This window comes from Dermacentor albipictus, chromosome 9 (assembly GCF_038994185.2).
Source record: "Dermacentor albipictus isolate Rhodes 1998 colony chromosome 9, USDA_Dalb.pri_finalv2, whole genome shotgun sequence".
Lineage (NCBI taxonomy): Eukaryota > Metazoa > Arthropoda > Arachnida > Ixodida > Ixodidae > Dermacentor > Dermacentor albipictus.
In genome coordinates, this window is record NC_091829.1 from 94,586,737 (window position 1) to 94,605,330 (window position 18,594).

Genomic DNA, 18,594 nt, shown 5'->3' on the forward strand with positions numbered 1-18,594 from the left:
CTGGCGCAGAAACGATTCCTCATCACTGCCGGCGACTGTGGGCGAGTCCCTCCTTCCTCGCCTCGGCGAAGCGAAGGACCGCGAGACGGCCGCTATACGGCGAAGGGCCCCAAGGGAGAGGCGTGTCGACCTTGCCACGGCGGCCGGCGTTCGCCACCTGTGGCGGCGTCGCTGTCGTCTTTTGGCGGCCCGCGCTCCTCCGGCAGAGGGTCCCACGTGGATCGATGGCCGCGGCCACCGAAATATCCCTCGCCCCCTCCCTCCGCGCGCACATCCCGACGCTGCCGGTGGCAGCGCGAGCGGCGCGGATCGAAGCGCCGGCGGGCCATCGCCGCAGGTGAGCGCGCTCACACACTCGCGCACGGTGCCTCGTCGTCGTTCGCCCGGCGCGCGCAGGTGTTGGCAGCGAATGTGGTGCGTGCCGCCGGGGTGGCTGGCAACCGGGCGCGGCAGAAGCAATCCGTGTGCGCCACAGACACACGCACACAGCGTGCCCGCTCCGCCGATCTGTGCCGAACGGCAGCGATAGTCGTGCCTGCTGCCGACGCCGAGTGAGTGGTCGGTGGCCCGCGCGTCGTCGTCCCCGGCGGTCGGAGTCGCCGCGTGGTTTCGTTTCCGCTCCGGCGGCGGCGGAGGGCGGCGTGCGACGTCCTCGGCCGCGCTTTCGCCGAAGATGGCGGGTGCCCGCTCCGTGGGCCGCTCCGGGGCGCGGGCGCCTACCTGTTGATCCGGGCGTCCCTCGCCCACCCGAAAACTCTTCGCGTCGCCCGCCCACTCCGACCATGAGCGGGGGAGGCGGCGGCGGGGGGCGTCGCGCTACCAAGAGCGGCGGCGGTGGCTCGGCCGTCGAGCCGCGAGGCGCGGGCGGCCGGCGCGCCAGCCTGCCCTATCGCAACGTGGTGGACTTGGCCAAGGCGCTCTGCAAGACGTGTCGCCAGAGGAGGGCCAGCTACGCGGCCGGAGTGGTCATCGCGCTGCCCGGCATCATCCAGGTAGGGGGACCGCCTCTCTCTCTCCTTCTCCCTCCGGTACTTTGCGCGCGGTCTCTCCCTCTCGCGCGAGCCGAATTGGTAGCGGCTCATCGCAGCGCGTCGTTCTCTTTATTTTTTTTTAACTCTTTTGCCGCGCACGGGTATGTTCCGTGCAGGTGCCGCTATGCGCTTCGCTCCGCTTCGATCGTCCTCGCCTGGCGTGCGTGCTGGCCTGACGTGCTCCTCCCGGTTAGAGATTGTTTTTTGTGTGTGCGTGCTATGCGACATTACGTGGTCGGAAGCGGGTGGGGTGGTCGTCGCAGAATTTGTCACACTGCTTCCGGCTGCGCGTCATCGCTAGACGCTGGAAGTGCCGTCTCGCGTCAAGTGTCAGAGCTCCACCCGACGTCGGTCTCTGCGCGGGCCGTCTACAGGAGGGAGCGATGCGTCGCTCTTTTCGTAATGCCTGCAAGTTTCCACATCGCATGATTACGGCACAATGCCGTAAGCGTTCTGAAATGGACGCGCACAGGAAACGGTGATTCCGCCGGGTGCTGTGTACGCGTTGCATCGACACGCATGCCCGCCGCCGTATTTGCACGAAGGAACCTTTTTTGCGAGCACTGTGTCACGGGGGCGGGCAGAACGCTGCGCTCGATGCGAAAGCTGTCGCGTTTGTGTGGTTTCACTCGCGCGCCGAGCGGGGCGTGTGACATGCGCGTTTGTGTCGTTGCTTTCCTGTCGGATCAGCGTGTCGTCGGGGGCACCGTTATCTGCTCACCTTGGAGCGAATAAACACCGCCGCGTGCCGCGACAGCTTGGTTTCTCAATGTTCGCGTTTCCTCTCTCCTTACGTGCATGCAGAAATTTACGATACCCCGTCGATAGCGTTATTCGTAGACTTTTTATTGAATAGAACAATAATTAGAAGGGGTTAAGGCATGTGTAGATGGATCATACTCTTTTTCTGACCAAATTAACACGTAGCCGTGAATAGGAAACGCCACACTTTTCCATATGCCCTCCGAAACCTTGTCCAGTGTCGTCACATTCTAATCACTCTATTAAATGATCATGAAAACTCGGAGCGTTTTGACTTTTCGTAAAGAATGAAGGTCTGTCTACTTTTTCTTGGACAAAACTCACGCTGCCTCGTATTTGTTCGAGATCTAACCTTAATTACCGTGCACCAAATTGTCTAGGTAGGCGGCGACGTCACGCTAAGACGCCGGCTGCTCATAAGTTTCGTATGGCGAACGCTCAGCGCCATCGTTAGCAATGTGAAAGCATTAGCAGCGTAATGAGATGCTCGCGCACCATGAATCATGATGTTATTCGTCAGCGCATGCGTGTAGCGCATCAAAACCCTCCTTCGATGGCGTCCGAAACGAGCTTGCGCGTGTCTTTTTTTTCTTTTTTTTCTTTCTTTTTTTTTTAGCTAGCGCGCCTCGACCATGAGCAAAGGAGAAGGAACACCGGGCGTCCCGGTTTTTGCGCTCTTCCGCTTGATGCGATGCGTTAATGGTTTAACATGAACTCAATGGAGGCGACTTCACCCGTTTATGCGACTTTCCGGATGTTGCATTCAAGAAGTATGCTGAAACATTTTTGAGGTTCTTACCACGTGCTTCTCACTTGTAAAAACATAAACGAAGAAAGCGATACGTAACCATCCGGAAGTTTGCGACAGGTAAGATTTTTTATTCGATACTTAAGTTGTCACGGACTAAGCAAGTAAATTAGGAGGGGGCATTACGCCGCGCAGCCGGCCTTGGCTAGCCAACTTTCCCTGAAGCCACTTTTTTCGCCTTTTCCCTGCAATGTCGGCCCAAAACGTAATCTCTGAGACCCAGCGTACTGGCGGAAAATGTTTGGTTCCCGGTAGCTTTCATTCGACGCGGGACTAGTTAGGCTTACTCAGCCTTGGCTCTACCAGCAGAGCGGTATCACTAAAACCTACCGCGCACTCAGACGTGACGATCACGTGCTGGGCCGGCATGTTTCGCTTCAATCACGTTTTCGCAATGCTCCCCCACTAGTTCGTTCCTTCCTCCACGAAAGTATAGGGCTTGAAAGACCGGAGTTCTCATCGTCGACATTATCCTGGCGTCATGACGCACGAGCTAAGTGTGGTGACGTCGTTTATTCTGGCTACGCTATAACTTCTGACAGCCGCAGAGAGCGGAGGAACGCGGAGCAAGTCATGACGTCACAGAACAAACCATGACGTCGCTACTTATGCCCATGGTTTAGATGCCCGCCACTGTGTGAAACAGTTACCGCAGTTTTTCCTCTTTCTCGTAGTTCCTTCACCTCCTCCAGATCTCTAAAGCAGAAAGTAGTTCTAGGAACAAGCAGTAATATGAATTATTTGGCGCACATTGACGTCTGCCTATATTTATTTTTCTACTGTTCAGAGGGTTAGTACCTTCATTTTATGCAAGAAATGACATGTCGAATGTTCAACAACGGTGTTCCTTTAAGGTCGCATTTGTTGGGCAACGCCTTTCCTACTTGGCCCTTCTCTCCTGTCCTTACACCCATTTCGCACCGCCAGTGGGCATTTACGAGAATACTAAACGTCCCGTTTAGGTGTATACGGAACGCTTAGAAAAAAGAATGATGCGATGTGCTATTGCCACATTCGCGTAAGCGCTACTGTTGTTTTCGATCGAGCAGCATCGCAGCCTTTCCCTATGACGTCACAGTTGAAGTGGCAAGAGCGTCCGTTATTCCTAAACGTTGTTGATTCAGTTGGTGCTCACCGCAGTCTTTTTCGTGATCGCATTAGGAAAAGGATCGAGCTGTGATGTCCATCTATGAAATGCGCGCGACCCACCGAGCAGATTGAGCACGTGATGTTATACGAGGGACGTTCCGAAAATAAGTTCTTTTTTTTTAAAATAAAAGATGGTAGGCCAGGTGAAACAAACAATCGCCACAAAAATCCACGCCCGTTGCGGGTTCAACGACGGAATAAGCGTCAGCGGAGGAGGAATGACGCACGCCTAGAGCGCCGAAGAAGAGAGCGAGCATAGCAGCATACCGGCGTGCCCGGGGTTATTCGAGTACAAATCACGATGGCAGACAAACGCGTGCTGACAACGTGGCCGCCTGTGGAAGCGGGTGCTGTTTATCCGGTATGGATGGGCGCATGTTACCTGCACCGAAAGCAGCACTCTCGAGACGTCACTTCCAAAACAGTGCTGAGGTGGAGCAGACTGTGCGACCATTCCTAGCATCGCAGGGCACCGAGTTTTACCAGAGCGGTTCTTTCAAACAGATTGCACGCTACGACAAATGTATCGGTGTCGGTAGCGACTATGTGGGAAAACACTGCAAGGTGTATAATTTATGATGCCGCGGTATGGTATGAAGAACTTCATTTATGTCCCGAGGGATCAGCCTGGGACTGATTCGGGCCGCTCCCACGTCGAGACAGAGACGCCGAGCCCCTCCGCCGTCACACGGGCCCTCTGGACAGCCCTGAGTTGGTCCTCCACTGCGCAGCATCGGCTGCCACCACTGTTCACCTCGAGAACCACCACCGGCCAACGCCAAGCTAGCAGCGCCAAAGCACGTGTTCTAAATCGAGCGAACCCCCACACTTACTACAATATACGGAAAGCCGGCAGTCCGCTTTAATTTTATTCACGACGACTGGGTTATGGTACGTTCTTGCCTGCAGAAGCCTTAATGTAACCGTAAAACTGGTACAGCGCAACATACAAAGGAAGAAACAAGCCGAGCCTGTTGTGCTGTACCAATTTTAGAATGCAATACCAACTCGCCCAATCCTGAACCTCAATGTAACCGCCTGTCGTCCATTTAATTTAGAATGTGGCAGGGGGAATGCCCTGCGCCCGGGGTAATAGTGCTTGCTGATATCGTTGTCGTGAAGTTTCCTTTTTGGTAACGGAGTTTCTGTGTGAAAATGAATAACGAAACTTACTTTCGGGACTTCCTCGTATGAGCATGCCACGTTCTGGAAGCGAGAGTTGCCGGATTCTGATTACAGCGATTGGTAAAGTTATAGAGTCGTGAGATTGGACGATGACGAAACTTGGCCGGTCGGCGGCCTGCAGGGATTAAACAGGTTACCGTTCGTCAGTACGGCCGAGCGAGACGTTATGTTAAAGAGGCACCAAAGAGAACAATTAACGTGGGCTGTTTTCGTAAGTTACGCTTCTACAATACCAGAAGAAGGAAAAAAAGGGGGGAGGGGGTGGAGGACACCAATCCTAAGAGCTGGCTTTACAATTAAGCTACAAAAGATGCAAAAAAAAAAAATCTAGAATGGGGTTGCGACGCCACTTTGAAATTTCTGCACCAGCTTGCCCTTGTGTCGTTTATACCGACGCCGTCTTCTCGAGCATAGTTAAATGCTTATCGGCTAAAAAAAAAAAAAAACTGACTCGATTACATTACAAAGGAACCAAGGGCCAGACTGGGCGAGTTTCGACAACTCCGAACTGCGCCACAGCAGCCCAAATACGAGAAAAGTATACTAATGTAGAGCCTCGATGTCACGTGACACTGACGTAGCTTCGGCGCGAGGTTTCTAGACAATTCGAGTTCGAGCTTCATTCTTTTTCTTCTGGTGATCAGCGTGTCACCGCCATATTAAGGACTGTAGAGCTTTTTGTTTAATTGATGCTCTTGTAGTCCAAAACGATTCGGTATTTCCCAATATTGCCCTTTTAATTGGAAAGAAAAAGGATATCGCCCACTTTCTTTCACGTTTTCGCGCTGCGTGTAAAGTGTACGAATTAGCGAACGCGACGCAGGAATGAATGAATGAATGAATGAATGAATGAATGAATGAATGAATGAACGTGTATTCGACTACATACAGCGTGCTCTCGCTTGTCGGCGTCGGCACTGTGGTCGAATGCCCGGCACCAGCTGCTGTCATTTCGCGCAATTCGCAACGCGCGACACGGCGTTAATGAGCGCGCCGAGGTGCCTTGCTTTTCCGGCCGGATCGTGCAGTCGCACGGCGCCATAGATCGACACGACTGAACGAGCACGACAGAGATGAAAGCTCGGAGAGAAGGTCACGCTCGTGCGAGTTGCGATGGCGCTGTGATGGCGTGCCCGCTCCCTTTAAGGTGGACTTACCTGTACGTGCCGGGCGGCCGGGTCAATACCGTCTCCGTCAATACCTTCGGGGTTTTTTTTTTTTTTTTTCGGACGACTCTTTCAGCTCGGTCGTCACTTGAGCCGGTGTTCGCCAGAACGAGGAGGAAAAGGAATTCGGGCTTTTTCACCTGCCAAAGCCACGTTACGATTAATTAGCCACGCCCCATAAAGGGTTGGGAGGAAGGGGGCGGCGACGGTTCGTCGGATCAATTTTGACCACCTGGAGTTCTTGATTGAGCGCCTAACAGACGGCACACGTTTTTTTCATTCCATCCCCGTTGAAATGTGGCCGCCGCGGTTGGAATCGAGCCCTTAACTGACCCGGAGCTCAGCAGCGCAGGACCACAGCCACTAAGCTATACTGCGGCGTACGGGAGCAGGAGGATCGAGAAGGAAATGAAAGGGCCGCCAACTAAACTCGCGGACAACTTTCTGTGGCAATGAAGTGAAAGCTCTACGCAGGCGGAGCTGGTGCACGTGTGCTACGGCGCCAAGTAGTCCGCCAGCGTTTGACAGTACTCTTGCTTGCTCGGAACAGACGCTGAATCGGCGCAGCTTCCACGTGCGACGGTCTCGCGTTTGCCCAGACGCGAAAGGGAAAAGCCTCGGAATAAGTAAACGTTTACATCCAGTGGTGTGTTCTGTCTTGTTTAGCTGTTGATAATAGCGTGCTTATGTTTTCACTTCCCCAGCTTAAACTAACGCGGACGAAAACACGGGACTCTTTTCAGAAGCGCTCTCACTTGTGCGTGCTCTACCTCCGTAGCTTTCCTTTCATTGCCACACAAAGTTGTACGCGAGTATAGAATATCGTCTGGTCGGTCCTTTCCATTGGTTTTCTGTCATCCTTCGGGAAGCCAACTCCTAACGAAAGCAGACGTTGCAGTATCTGTATAAAACGGGCCTGCTTGCTTATATTGCACTTCATTACGACGTTATGCCGCCTGGCAACCCAATCGAAAAGACAGAAAAGGAAAATAAAAAAGAAAGCGATGCCTCACGTCAGTGAAGTCCGGGCGACGACGATTGAGTTGCAACGGATAGATTATGTCGTGCAGTCTGATTCGCTTTGTATGCGTGCGATATTCCACTCTGCTGTGCCAGGTGGCGGACTCGCCTCGGAGCGCCCATCCCAGAGAGTGTAATTGGAAGCGCGGCGGTTTTTCTTCGCACGACGCTCGAAAGGCCCTGTCTGCGTAATCATTCCCACTGATCCCCCGATGACCAGATAACCGCATGGAAAGCAATTTCGCGGCCTTTTTTCATCTGCGTGTCGACGAATCTGGACGATTTCGCAAGTCGACTCGTATTTAGTGCCATCCCGGAGAAAGGACTGCATACACATTGCGCGGCAGGCTTTTACTCGCAGAATATATGGCCCAGTTACTAGGACTCGCCGCCGCTTCTTTTACGTTAGAGCTAGCGAGACTGCACGGTAGCGTGACGATCGCCGAGGCAACGGCAAGTTTAGTGTAAGAGGAGCCTTGCGTACACGTGGGCCTGGTACTCTTCCTAAGGATATATACTTTGCGTCTTAGAGTATCGCTCTGAAAAGGATTGACCCCTCTTCTCACATGTTGTTCGTAACAAACAAGAAATAAAAAACAAAAAAATTGTTATGCTTGTCAATGTCTTTTCACTGGCTTTACAACGTCATAAAAGCAGGCACAAGCCACAGGAGTTTCGCCACTTATACCTGGATGGCATCGCCAGTGCATAGATGTTACAATAGAGCGAAATACACCCTTTTTATCTACAAAGCGACTGTAAACATGCGGTAGAGGGCCACGGTTAGAATTATGGGCCGAGCTACCACGGCGGATAAACCACGATTCCACAAGTTTTCTAGGGGCCTATCGCGGCTTCTGTGCCAACGTTTTCCCATCATTATGCGAAAAAAAAATGTGTTCATTATTAGTCACATTCTAAGGTGAAAATATGCGTTATGTGATATTACGTGTTCGCTCTGTTGGACCGTTTGTGCCGTACTGACGATGCCACCCGCACAGGTAGCAAAACATCTGCTTTTCTTTTTTTTATTCTTTTTTTAGAAAGTTGTTGAGTCAAGACAGTACAATGACGTTGACAAGTATGAGTTCCCGCGGCTTTGGGAGCATGTTACAGCGAAGCGGTCAATCTCTAGTTGGTCGGCATTTTTGCGGCGCGTCCTCACGAAAAAAAAAAACCCCAAAAACGTCAGCGATGAAAAAAAGAAAGAACCTTCAGCGATTGAAGCGAAAAGTGCATACATTCTTTAGTATCATGCGTACAACAAACAACACAGCACTCGTTTCAATAAGGAACAACTGCAAGACAAGCATCCAAACAACATTATTGATAATAAGACGCTCCTGATATCAATGCGAAGCACGTAGCACTCCCCGCAAATACGTTTCGCGGTAAAAATTACTGTTGCGCAAGCTTCCGCGGCCACGGCAGGTTGCGACGTGGGGAGTGACGTCACTAGCCTTTCATATATAAGGGAACCATCCTAGCAACTGATTTCATTGTTGTTGCAGCACCGCTATGAGTAGGAAACGAGCAATAAGGACACCCTAAGAGCAACGCGAATACGAGGAGCGGCGAGAGAGAGAGAAGAAGCGTTTATTATACGAAACAGTGTCCCGAGCAAGGACGGGTATCACCCTAAGGTGGGAAGGCTCCTTAGTCCAGGAACCCTCTGGCTTCGACTGCCCTCTTGGCCCTGGCGATGAGTTGTCGTTGGAAAAGGAAAAATAAACGGCAATACAACCAGCGGCGGCGTGCTGCCAAAGTTACCATTACTATCATTACTCTAGATTACCGTTATTACCATTACTCTAAAGAAGTACAGCATTGCATACACCCTCTAAACAGTTGTACTGGTGGTTTTCAACAGCTTCGCTGGACATCCATTTTTGCAGGGCCGGGATGCATGGCGAGCCAACATTTTAAAAGCTCTGTTCCGACAAATTATTGGCCATTATATCCGCATTCAGAAGTATATATTTCACGCGCGGTTCGTGTCTTGAGGTCGCCTTAAATAATAATGAAGGGCATCTACTCTCAAACAGAAGCTTTCCCTCGGCCCACAATGCAGTTGCAAGTTTATATCGACAAGTACGATAGTTGTTTTAAAATTATAGGGTTTAACGTGCCAAAACCACTTTCTGATTATGAGGCACGCCGTAGTGGAGGACTCCGGAAATTTCGACCACCTGGGGTTCTTTAACGTGAACCTAAATCTAAGTACACGGGTGTTTTCGCATTTCGCCCCCATCGAAATGCGGCCGCCGCGGCCGGGATTCGATCCCGCGACCTCGTGCTCAGCAGTCCAACACCATAGCCAACGACAGTTGTTAGAAGGATTGATGTTAAAGCAAACGAGTTCATGACAAAGCGTTAGAACCCTTTTCTTCGGGTGACACTCTGCTCTGGAGCGCGGCAAAACACAGAAGAGAAAAAAGAGAAAAAAGAATGCGTCACACAATGGGAAGCATGCATTTCACATTAGAGCCTATAATCAAGTGAGCGCAAGATAGCAAAAACGCACAAGCGGTACCGTTCGCACGTTTTACTGCGCACAATTTACATGTCTAAGGTTGTAAATGGAACGTGCATGGCACGGGCGTGATTATCTGAACATTTGGTAACGATAGAAATTGAAAGCGTTAAAGAAGAAACAGCTCGATAAACAGCTCGTTAAAGAAAAAACAGCCTCAAGCTCAGCAGCGGTCGCGCTGCTGAGCTCGAGGTCGCAGGTTCGATCGCAGCCGCGGCGGCTGTGGTCGTGAACTCGTTTCCTTAGATAAGGTGCCTGTGAATATAACGCATCGTGGTTTCGGCCCGCAAGGCTCCAGTTTTGAATTCATGAAATCGTTCATTGGGACGGTCCTACCGAACAGAAATGGCAAGAAGAAATCTGAAACAGGCGTAAAGAAAAATGGCAAATGGCAAGAAACAAAACGAAAATGTCTATGCAGAGATTGAAAGGTACAGACCAGAGATCACAGTCGCCTCTGCGCAGTCGCTTATACATGACGGTAGCATCGCGGTGTTACAGCCCTTGACCTTTCCCCCTGCGCGACTAAGCCCGTCGCGATGGTGACAGAGCCTGCAGATACCGGGCGAGGAGGATGCGTTGTGCGGGCAAGAGCTTGTACTGCAGCTTTTTTTGGCTCACCCTCTCCCAGGATGTCAGATTCACTAAGCCGTTCGTGCGACACAGCTTTCCAGAAGAACGGGCGGCGACAGGAGATTATCCGCGATTATAGACTCCCCCCTTCCTCCCCAACTTACTTTACCTCTCTTCGCAAAGGAGCCTCTTGCGCCTTCAATCGGCTGTCGAAGCGTCCGCTGACAACGTGCGAAATATGAAATTAAAAAGAAAAGAGTCGGGGGGGGGGGGGGCGTTTACAACGTGCAAAATATATATATATATATATATATATATATATATATATATATATATATATATATACTCAATCGATACTCAATCGCTCATAAGATACTCAATCGCTCATACCCCTGTAAGCAAGCATAAAAAATACTTACCTGAAAGTCTGCTGATCTTGAACATGATGCCTATTAAAAACTAAGATGTACTGAAAATGCATATACAAGTGATGAGACGCTTAAGCTTTTGCATAGAATGAAGCGACTATGCGTCAAATTCTGGAGTTGAGTTTTTGCACACGCAGATTTGTTGGCGGACACTAAAGATCCACGGAACCCTAGCCATAAACAGCTTTGCTGTAAAAAAAAAAAGTGCCATCACGTAGTCATTCTACAAGAAAAGGCTACTGAGAAAGGGAGCTCATTTCTAGTTAGAATTCACTCTGGGGCATTCGTAATGCCGTCCCATCAACGTTAAGGCTCGGCTTGCCTCCCTCTGTTTCTTCGCCCTTATTTTTTCATTTGAGAAGGAGGGAGGTAATTTTGCGTATATTGCTATTACCAAATTTGCCTCCACTATTGATACCCGAGTTAGGTCATGCTCTATTCGACCGCTATTAAAAAAAAATACATATTGTGGCATTCAAAGTGCCAAAACTACGGCGTGATTGCGACCGAAATGCGGCCGTCGTGGTTGGAATCGATCCCGCGACCTCGTACTCATCCTCTTAACCCCATGGCCACTGGGCTACCGAGACGGGCGCTGTCTCGCTGCCCCCCCCCCCCGTTTATTTTGGTCTTTCGTTCTTATTCTTAATTTTGTTTCTTTTGTTTTTTCCCCTACAATTCCTCGCAATTTATTTTTGATGATTCAGATATCCGGTCCTCCTGTTGCAGCTTTTGCCGCTATCTCATCATTTAGTAAGCAACAGAAAGACACCGTAGACTGCGTCGAGAAAAAGAAAGGAGTATTGTGCTTGTGGACTTAGTTCCGCGCTGAACTAATTTCGTTGCCAACGTCCAAGATTATGGCGGACGTACTAGAAACATTATTTTTTTTAAATTTATGTACTTTACTTATTCGAACATTGAAGCAATTCTAGGGAAAGTCGAGAAGCAAAATTATAATGTTTGCTTCCTTACGGAGCTTGCTCTGCGTGCTCCTGTTGGACAGCAAGCGATTCAGCGAAGCAGGGGCGAATGAAATGACTAAGAGAAAGTGATATCGGACAGGGGGGAACCATACAATACGCCCATTACAGCATGCTAATACATTTCCTGCTGAAATAAATTGAACTGTGAAACTGCAGCATCCCGTCTGAAAGCAGCGCACGCAGCTACAAGGAAACCCGTAAAGAAATGGAGGGCGCTTAAGTTTCGCCTTTTAAGAGTGGAGCGCGATAGCATTCAAATGTCCCTGACTGCACGCTTCCCTGCAAGCGCAGCTTACGTAACCGTAATGTTTACCGGGAAACGCAGGCGGCGGGCGTTATGCACGAAGGCGAGCTTTCTGGTAGAAGCGTGGCCTCTTGCGTGAGCTGATCTTCTGTTATTTCGTTTCAGTCTGAAAAGATTTAACGGCGTTTTGTTTCGTGGCGTTCGTTTGTGGGCTGTCGTTCTCAAAATTCCGAGCAATAACTTCGGCGAGACTGCAGGACAAGGTACGGGCAACTTCGGCGATAGAATGGTGCGGCAATGTAACCCGCATGTCCCGCATGCCGTGTAGCAAGGCGTGGCATACGCGCGTACCTAAATATGTACGGGAATTTTCGCTCACGGCAAAGCCGGACGCCGACGCCGTATTTTCTGCGACACGGGGCCCTTAATATTCAGTGTTGTCATACTCGGGGTCCCCACACTTCGAGCTGTCGGTTCGTTCGGGCCCGCTCCGCGATTTGCTAGCCTCCTGGTTAGTCCGTAAACACTCTTCCGGAAAGGCTTTGCTCCCCGGTCTGGTTATGCATGGCGCTATAAGGCGAATTTTTCTTCAGCTGTGAAGCTTTCTTAGCGGATAAACCCGGAGTTCTCGTTCTTTCTTTTTCTTTTTTTTTTCTTTTTGCAGACGACGAATTTCCCTTTCGTGAATCATCCTCCAACTGGCGGGCTTTCGCAGAACTCATTCTCGAAGGAAACCCACACTGCGGGGTCGTCAACGCGAACGCCTTTGCGCGAGGGAAAATTCCTCGTGGCTGGGGAATCGAACTGCAGCTATTGCGGTGGCTTCCTTGAGTAACCGGAAAGTTAGGAGATGACAGGACGCTCCGGGGAATTTAACGACAGCCGTTGAAGAAGAAAAAAAGAACAATGCAAATATGATGTACTACTGGCCGACTAGGCTCATTAGTAATCCATTACGTTCAGTATATAGACCAGCGCTCGTTAAAAGAAGGAGCAGGCACAGTCGAAGCGACTCGTATATACACGAAGCGCTGGAAATCCATGTCGCTTCCTTCGTCCTCGTCCTTTTGGAATGCGTGCTATTCCGCTGAAAGGATACGCTGGAACACTTTAACGAACCGTTGTTTTTTTCTTTCTTTCTTTTTTTTTGCGAGAAGGCTGGAGGGCTTACTTCGAGCCCCGATAGACAACACAATGAAGCAGCTTGAGGCGAAGCTAAGGATCGCTGGACGAGCGATGGAGCGAAATATGATAGGCGTACCTTTAAGAGACAGGAAGGCAGCGGTGGCGAATTAGCGAGATCGAACGGTGATAGGCTGATGTTCTCGTTGACATTAAGAGGGAGAAATGGAGCTGGGCGAGCCAAGTAATGCGTACGTACAGCTTGTATACAGCGGCCCATCGGAGTTAGAGCGGGGGCCAAGAGAAGGGACCCGTATAGTCGGGTACGCGCCAGAGGACAGTGAAATCGGGAACGTTGCAGTCATATAAAGGCATAGCACCAGCCATCGCAAGACAGGGAGGAGGGGGGGCAGTCGGAGTTCGCTAGGAGAGAGAGAGAGAGAGAGAGAAAGGCTTTCCTTCTGCAGTGGACAGGACGATTGGATTACGGCGATTTCGACGCGTTCGTGCCGCGTTCCATGTACTACGTATACGCCTGGCTAAGGAGCACATTATAGCGACGTGCAGAAGACGACGTCGACGCAAGAGGTCGCGAGTGTCGCCAAGGTCAATCTGTCGCTGTCCGCCGCGTACGATATATACGTACTCGCTGCAGCAGCGGAGTGTAGCTGCGTGTTTGCACTTGCGACTGTATATACTCTCGCAAACCCCGCGCAACTTTACCGCTCGTGCCGTTTTTGGTCGCCGATAAATTGGATTTCGCGAGGCGTCCTGATTGCGCCCACGCCTCACCGATCGAGGGATACGAGTACGGGAGCGCTCTTTGCCCCCCCCCCCCCTCGGGAAAGGGGGAGGGGGAGGGGGGAGGAGGTTCGGTCCTCCTCGAGAGCGATTGAGTTAGTGATTCAGTCTGACACCGTCTTCGCGGCTGGGAAGCACCAGCGGCCACTCGCTCATTAAACGCGCGTCCCGTCGCTGGCGCGCTCCTCTCCCAATCGTCCGCCCTTGGACGTTTGAGCGGTTCGTAATCCCTCGTTGATGGATTTGCGCCCCGACGCGTGGCCCCGGGTTGGCCACCGGAGTCCGAGGGCTCCCGTTAAAGCGCGCGAGCAAGTGTCCCGGACGTCAGCGACAAATAAATTCTAGGGAAAAAAAAAGGAATCTGGGAGTCCTTGCGTATCGCAGGCGTTTGCGTGCGGCTCAATTCGACGAGAGGCGTAGTGTCTCGTCGATACAAAGTAACGCCTGTTTTTAATTAACGGCGTCTTAAGCTCGGAAAGCCTAATTGCTGTTCCACGTCAGGGAAATTACCAAGAACCTGCTCACTCTTCATGGAGAGTGTATTCGTAAAGTCGATCCGCCGTGGTTGCTTAGCGTCTGCCGTGTTGGGCTGCTAAGCACGAGGTCGCGGGATCGACTCCCGACCACGGCGGCCGCATTTCGATGGCGGCGAAATGCAAAAGCACCTGTGTGCTTAGTTTTTGTGTGCGCGTTAAAGAACTCCAGGTGGTCCAAATTATTCCGGAGATCGTGGTTTTGGATAGTAAAAAACCCATAATTAAATCACTGGTGCAGTCACCCACAAATGTTTACGAACCACGGGATCTCGTTAAACACTGAATTCCAGAGCAACCTGTATATGTAGCGAGTAAAAGCTTACATCACCATGTTGTTCGCGTATACTAGAAGTGGCTGGAAATGCGAGCACCTGACTACGTTGTGAGCCTGTGGATATTTTTCAACTTTTTCTCAGATCCCGTAGTACGTAAAGTATTGTGGGCGACTGTACAAAGAAATGCATTGGAGTATTATTTGAATAAAAAATAACCTAGTTATTATTTATTAGTCGGTAGTTTCCTGCACTATATCCACAACTGAACTATCTATATCTAGCGTATCAAACGTGATATGCTATATGGCCTTCGTGTTGCGTTTATGGCGCTTAGACATGAATGTTCGAGTATCAAACACGACGTATAAGAAATGATACGTTGGACTTTGCGTGGCTTAAGGGCGCCTTTAACTGCAATCATATAGTATTCGGTCACGATGCACAATTTCCGCGGGGCGTTTTGAGTAGTTAGCGCTGTTAAAAGGAAAATCTACAAAGAAAGAAACGACTGAGTACGCATTGGCATTAGGCGTTTCTTATTACGTCGTTAACGTAAAGTCGCGGACAGAATATTATGGACCATGAAATCTAAGAAAAAGCTGAATATCTCCGCAACCTCACAACGCAATCTAGTATTTGCATTTTGGACCACGACTAGAATATGCTAACAACGTTGTCGTGGGCAGTTTTACTGGTTACTGCTTCAGGCTGCTCGGGAATTGAACGTTTTCGGAGATCCCGTGGTCCATTTTATTCTGCCCGCGACTGTACATCGATGACGCCGATCGAGGCGTCGGTGATGAATCGTCGATATCAGAACTGCTAGTGATCGTTGCAGCGCGCAGCACCAGACGCCGGCGTGGGTAGAGCTAGCGCAGAATACAGGAATATGCGTCAGATACATCGCGGTCTGTGGAAGTACTAAGCTCGGATATAACGACGTACATGAAAAGACTCGTGTATACAGCGAAGGAATTCTACCGGATATAGTGTGAACATTTGCAAAGTGTTGGGTAGATTTCTGGAAGTGGTAAAAGAGTGACCCCTTTAGTACTTTCGAAAGGCGTGCGAAAAAAACGGTTATGTATATAAACACATTCACAAGTCGTTGATGTATGAGTCGCTCGGGTTGGCTTACCCGATTTCTTCTGCCTTTTGTGATCGTCGTCACAGGATTTCTCTCTAAGACTGTTAACGTTCAACGACGAATCGCAGTGCCTAGAAAGATGTAGTGCTGCCTGACGTCCGGTGAACAGCGTGAGGCCATTATTATGAAGTTTTACTCTACGATGTTGCCTACATTCTATGAAAACCAGCGCACTAACGCAAATAACTGATAGATAGATAGATGGATGGATGGATGGATGGATGGATGGATGGATGGATGGATGGATGGATGGATGGATGGACGGACGGACGGACGGACGGACGGACGGATGGACGGAGAGAGAGAGAGAGAGAGAGAGAGAGAGACATATCATGATTCCCGCACAATTCGTCCTACATTTACGGAATCTGCGGGGCGCCATATGAGGGTGGAGAGCTACAGATCAATTTTGACCATCTGGGATTCTTAAACGCTGTGCTTAAATAAAAAAGCGTGCTCAGATGCCAGTATTGTCATAGGGGACCCCCATAGAAGCACATTTGTTCTCACTTAAACCCATATAATCATATGCGATTATGGCATTGACCCTATGGGTGTCACATCCCCACTGATAGGTTTAGTATGAAGTCCAATAATTCCATATGTTTTCTGTATGCTGCATGCTCATGAAAATTGCACGGAATTTGTGTAGAATTCATATAGACTCCATAAGGATAATACGAAAATCCTGCGGCATACGTATAGAATTATTGGAATGGCATGCGGGTTCTTTCAATAGGTTTATGCTATAAGTGCACGAATATTTTCGCATTCCCACCCACAAAGGTGTGGGAGCGGCGCGGCCGGGACTCGAACCCTAGTTCCTTCGCTCATCAGCGAAATACCTTTTGAGGTACCACAGGTGGCTCAGTAGCTCTTGAATTGAGAAGGAAGCCAGGTGTAGTGCTCGCACAACGTTGGTACACATTTTTCTTTTTCGAAGGAAATGTAGCACTGCCGACGCTATTTGTCCCTGCGAACCGCGAAATACCCTAGCTGGTACCGATATGCGAAGAAACCAAAGTGCACGTTTTGGCGGCATCATGCAGTGCCTGCATCGAGTCATTTTGTGCGCTTCCAATGAGCGATATTGCGCAAACAGTGCTGTGTGCAACTGACAACATTAGAGAAGATATGGTTGTTTAGCGCAGAGCGCGTCAGTTGCGGCGTGCGAGCTCGTTTTTGCAAGATTTTATAGCTTTTTCTCTCTTTTTTTTTTGGTGCTAGAATAAAGGCGTCCCTCTCCATCGGCTTTTAAACAACCACTTTCTAACCGCCTGCTCTCCTCATTCCGCGCTCGCCTTCCCAAGGAGGACGGGGTCAGATGACGGAGCCGACGCGGCGGTGACTGCCTGGGGCCCACGCTGGTTTTGGGTGCCGGGCGGAGGCGACGCGCGGGCCGTCGCCCCCGTAGCGCCTCGAAAAAACGCCCTCCGTTGTCTGGCGGTCTCTTGTCTATGGCTGTTGGGCGCGCGTGCTCGTGCAGCTACCCCCATGATGCGATACACGAAATGACTGTGCACAGAATGACACCGACATTGCGTCCTGGGACGGATTTCCGGAGCGGCCGATGTGACCGGCGTTTTCGCGATGATGTGACGCAGCAGCGAACTGGCCACGACGCCTCGTTAAAGCGAAATTCGCTTTGTGACGTTGACACTTGGACAATGGCAGGTTTTTCAGGCCGCATAGCGCCTTTTTGCTCGTCTACAGTGCTTTTGCAGGGGCATTTATAATTTTCTTTCGTTATCTTATTGATACTGCGAACCCTATGGTAACGATTTTTCGTGGCTTAGCGTGTTAGATATACTTGTAACAAAAGAAGCGTGAAATAAACACGATCACCAAGGTATAGGGTACGAACTCTCCTTTAACATCACCAAGTGCGAGTGAATATCTCATCGATGTATCAATCAACCTTTCGAATAGAGACAGAGCTCTTCTCGGGGAGCACGTGTAGATACCTTCGTCGTAATAGCCCTGTTCCGCGCATGCGCTATTTGTTTTACGCATGCCTTACATAATTAGGCGCCCGTGCTGGTGAACAAAAAGTGTGAATTAGCGCTTGTTCTTCTATCCCCTCGTGACTGCGATGGTATAGAGGTACTCCAGCAGGCCGGAAATATGAGATATAATTTCTCTTTTCGCGTTGATAAGGAATACAAATGATGGCTATGTATTTCATTCAAAAAATTTTAAGCAAGGAAATGTAAAATTTTATTGTACAAAGCGATTTGAAGAAACAAAAAGTCCATAGTGAACAACGCAATACAGAAATATTAGAGAGAATTTGCAAAGTTTCTGCATAGACTGAAAGTATGGATAAAAGCACAGCGTCACCTTAGGCAGACTTTTCCGTTATTTTTTCTCTTCAATAAAAAGTGACACACGCACGCACGCACGCGGTTGCGTGCGTGTGTTGTGTGTGTGTCTTAAAATATCCAGTTCTAACTTTGTACCAAAATTTTAAACACAAATAATGGTTCTTTCTTGTAGATAATGACTGCAGGTTTGCCCATGGATGTTAACAAGCCAGTTACAGATGTATGGTTGGTGAACACTGATGCCGTTTCCGTGTCGTCTGTATACACGCATAACAAGGAGCTCGTCGAAGCTGACTTCTCCACAATGCGAATAGCTGCGAGGCGAAGCTCGCGTCAGTAAGGATTTTCGTTTTAGCTTTTCAAGTCCCATCGTGGTAGCGTAGCGGCTTTTAAGTTGCACTTCTAAGCCCGAGGTTGCGGGATCGATGACGATAGCTATAGGGGCTTGTTGGTACGGCATATCTTATTTTCTTGTAGCGCAAGCTGAACAAGGACTACTAAAAA

General features: G+C 49.9%; 1 protein-coding gene across 1 annotated transcript in view; it reads left to right on the forward strand.

Annotated features, from left to right (window-relative positions):
• Window positions 1–229: 229 nt before the first annotated feature.
• LOC139049510 (rho GTPase-activating protein 45-like) overlaps window positions 230–18,594 on the forward strand; it is a 138,325-nt gene continuing 119,960 nt past the window's right edge. Inside the window, exon 1 of the mRNA XM_070525043.1 lies at window positions 230–992. Within this exon, the coding sequence (XP_070381144.1) occupies window positions 783–992 (210 nt within the window). The 5' untranslated portion in view covers window positions 230–782. The remainder of the gene's footprint in view (window positions 993–18,594) is intronic.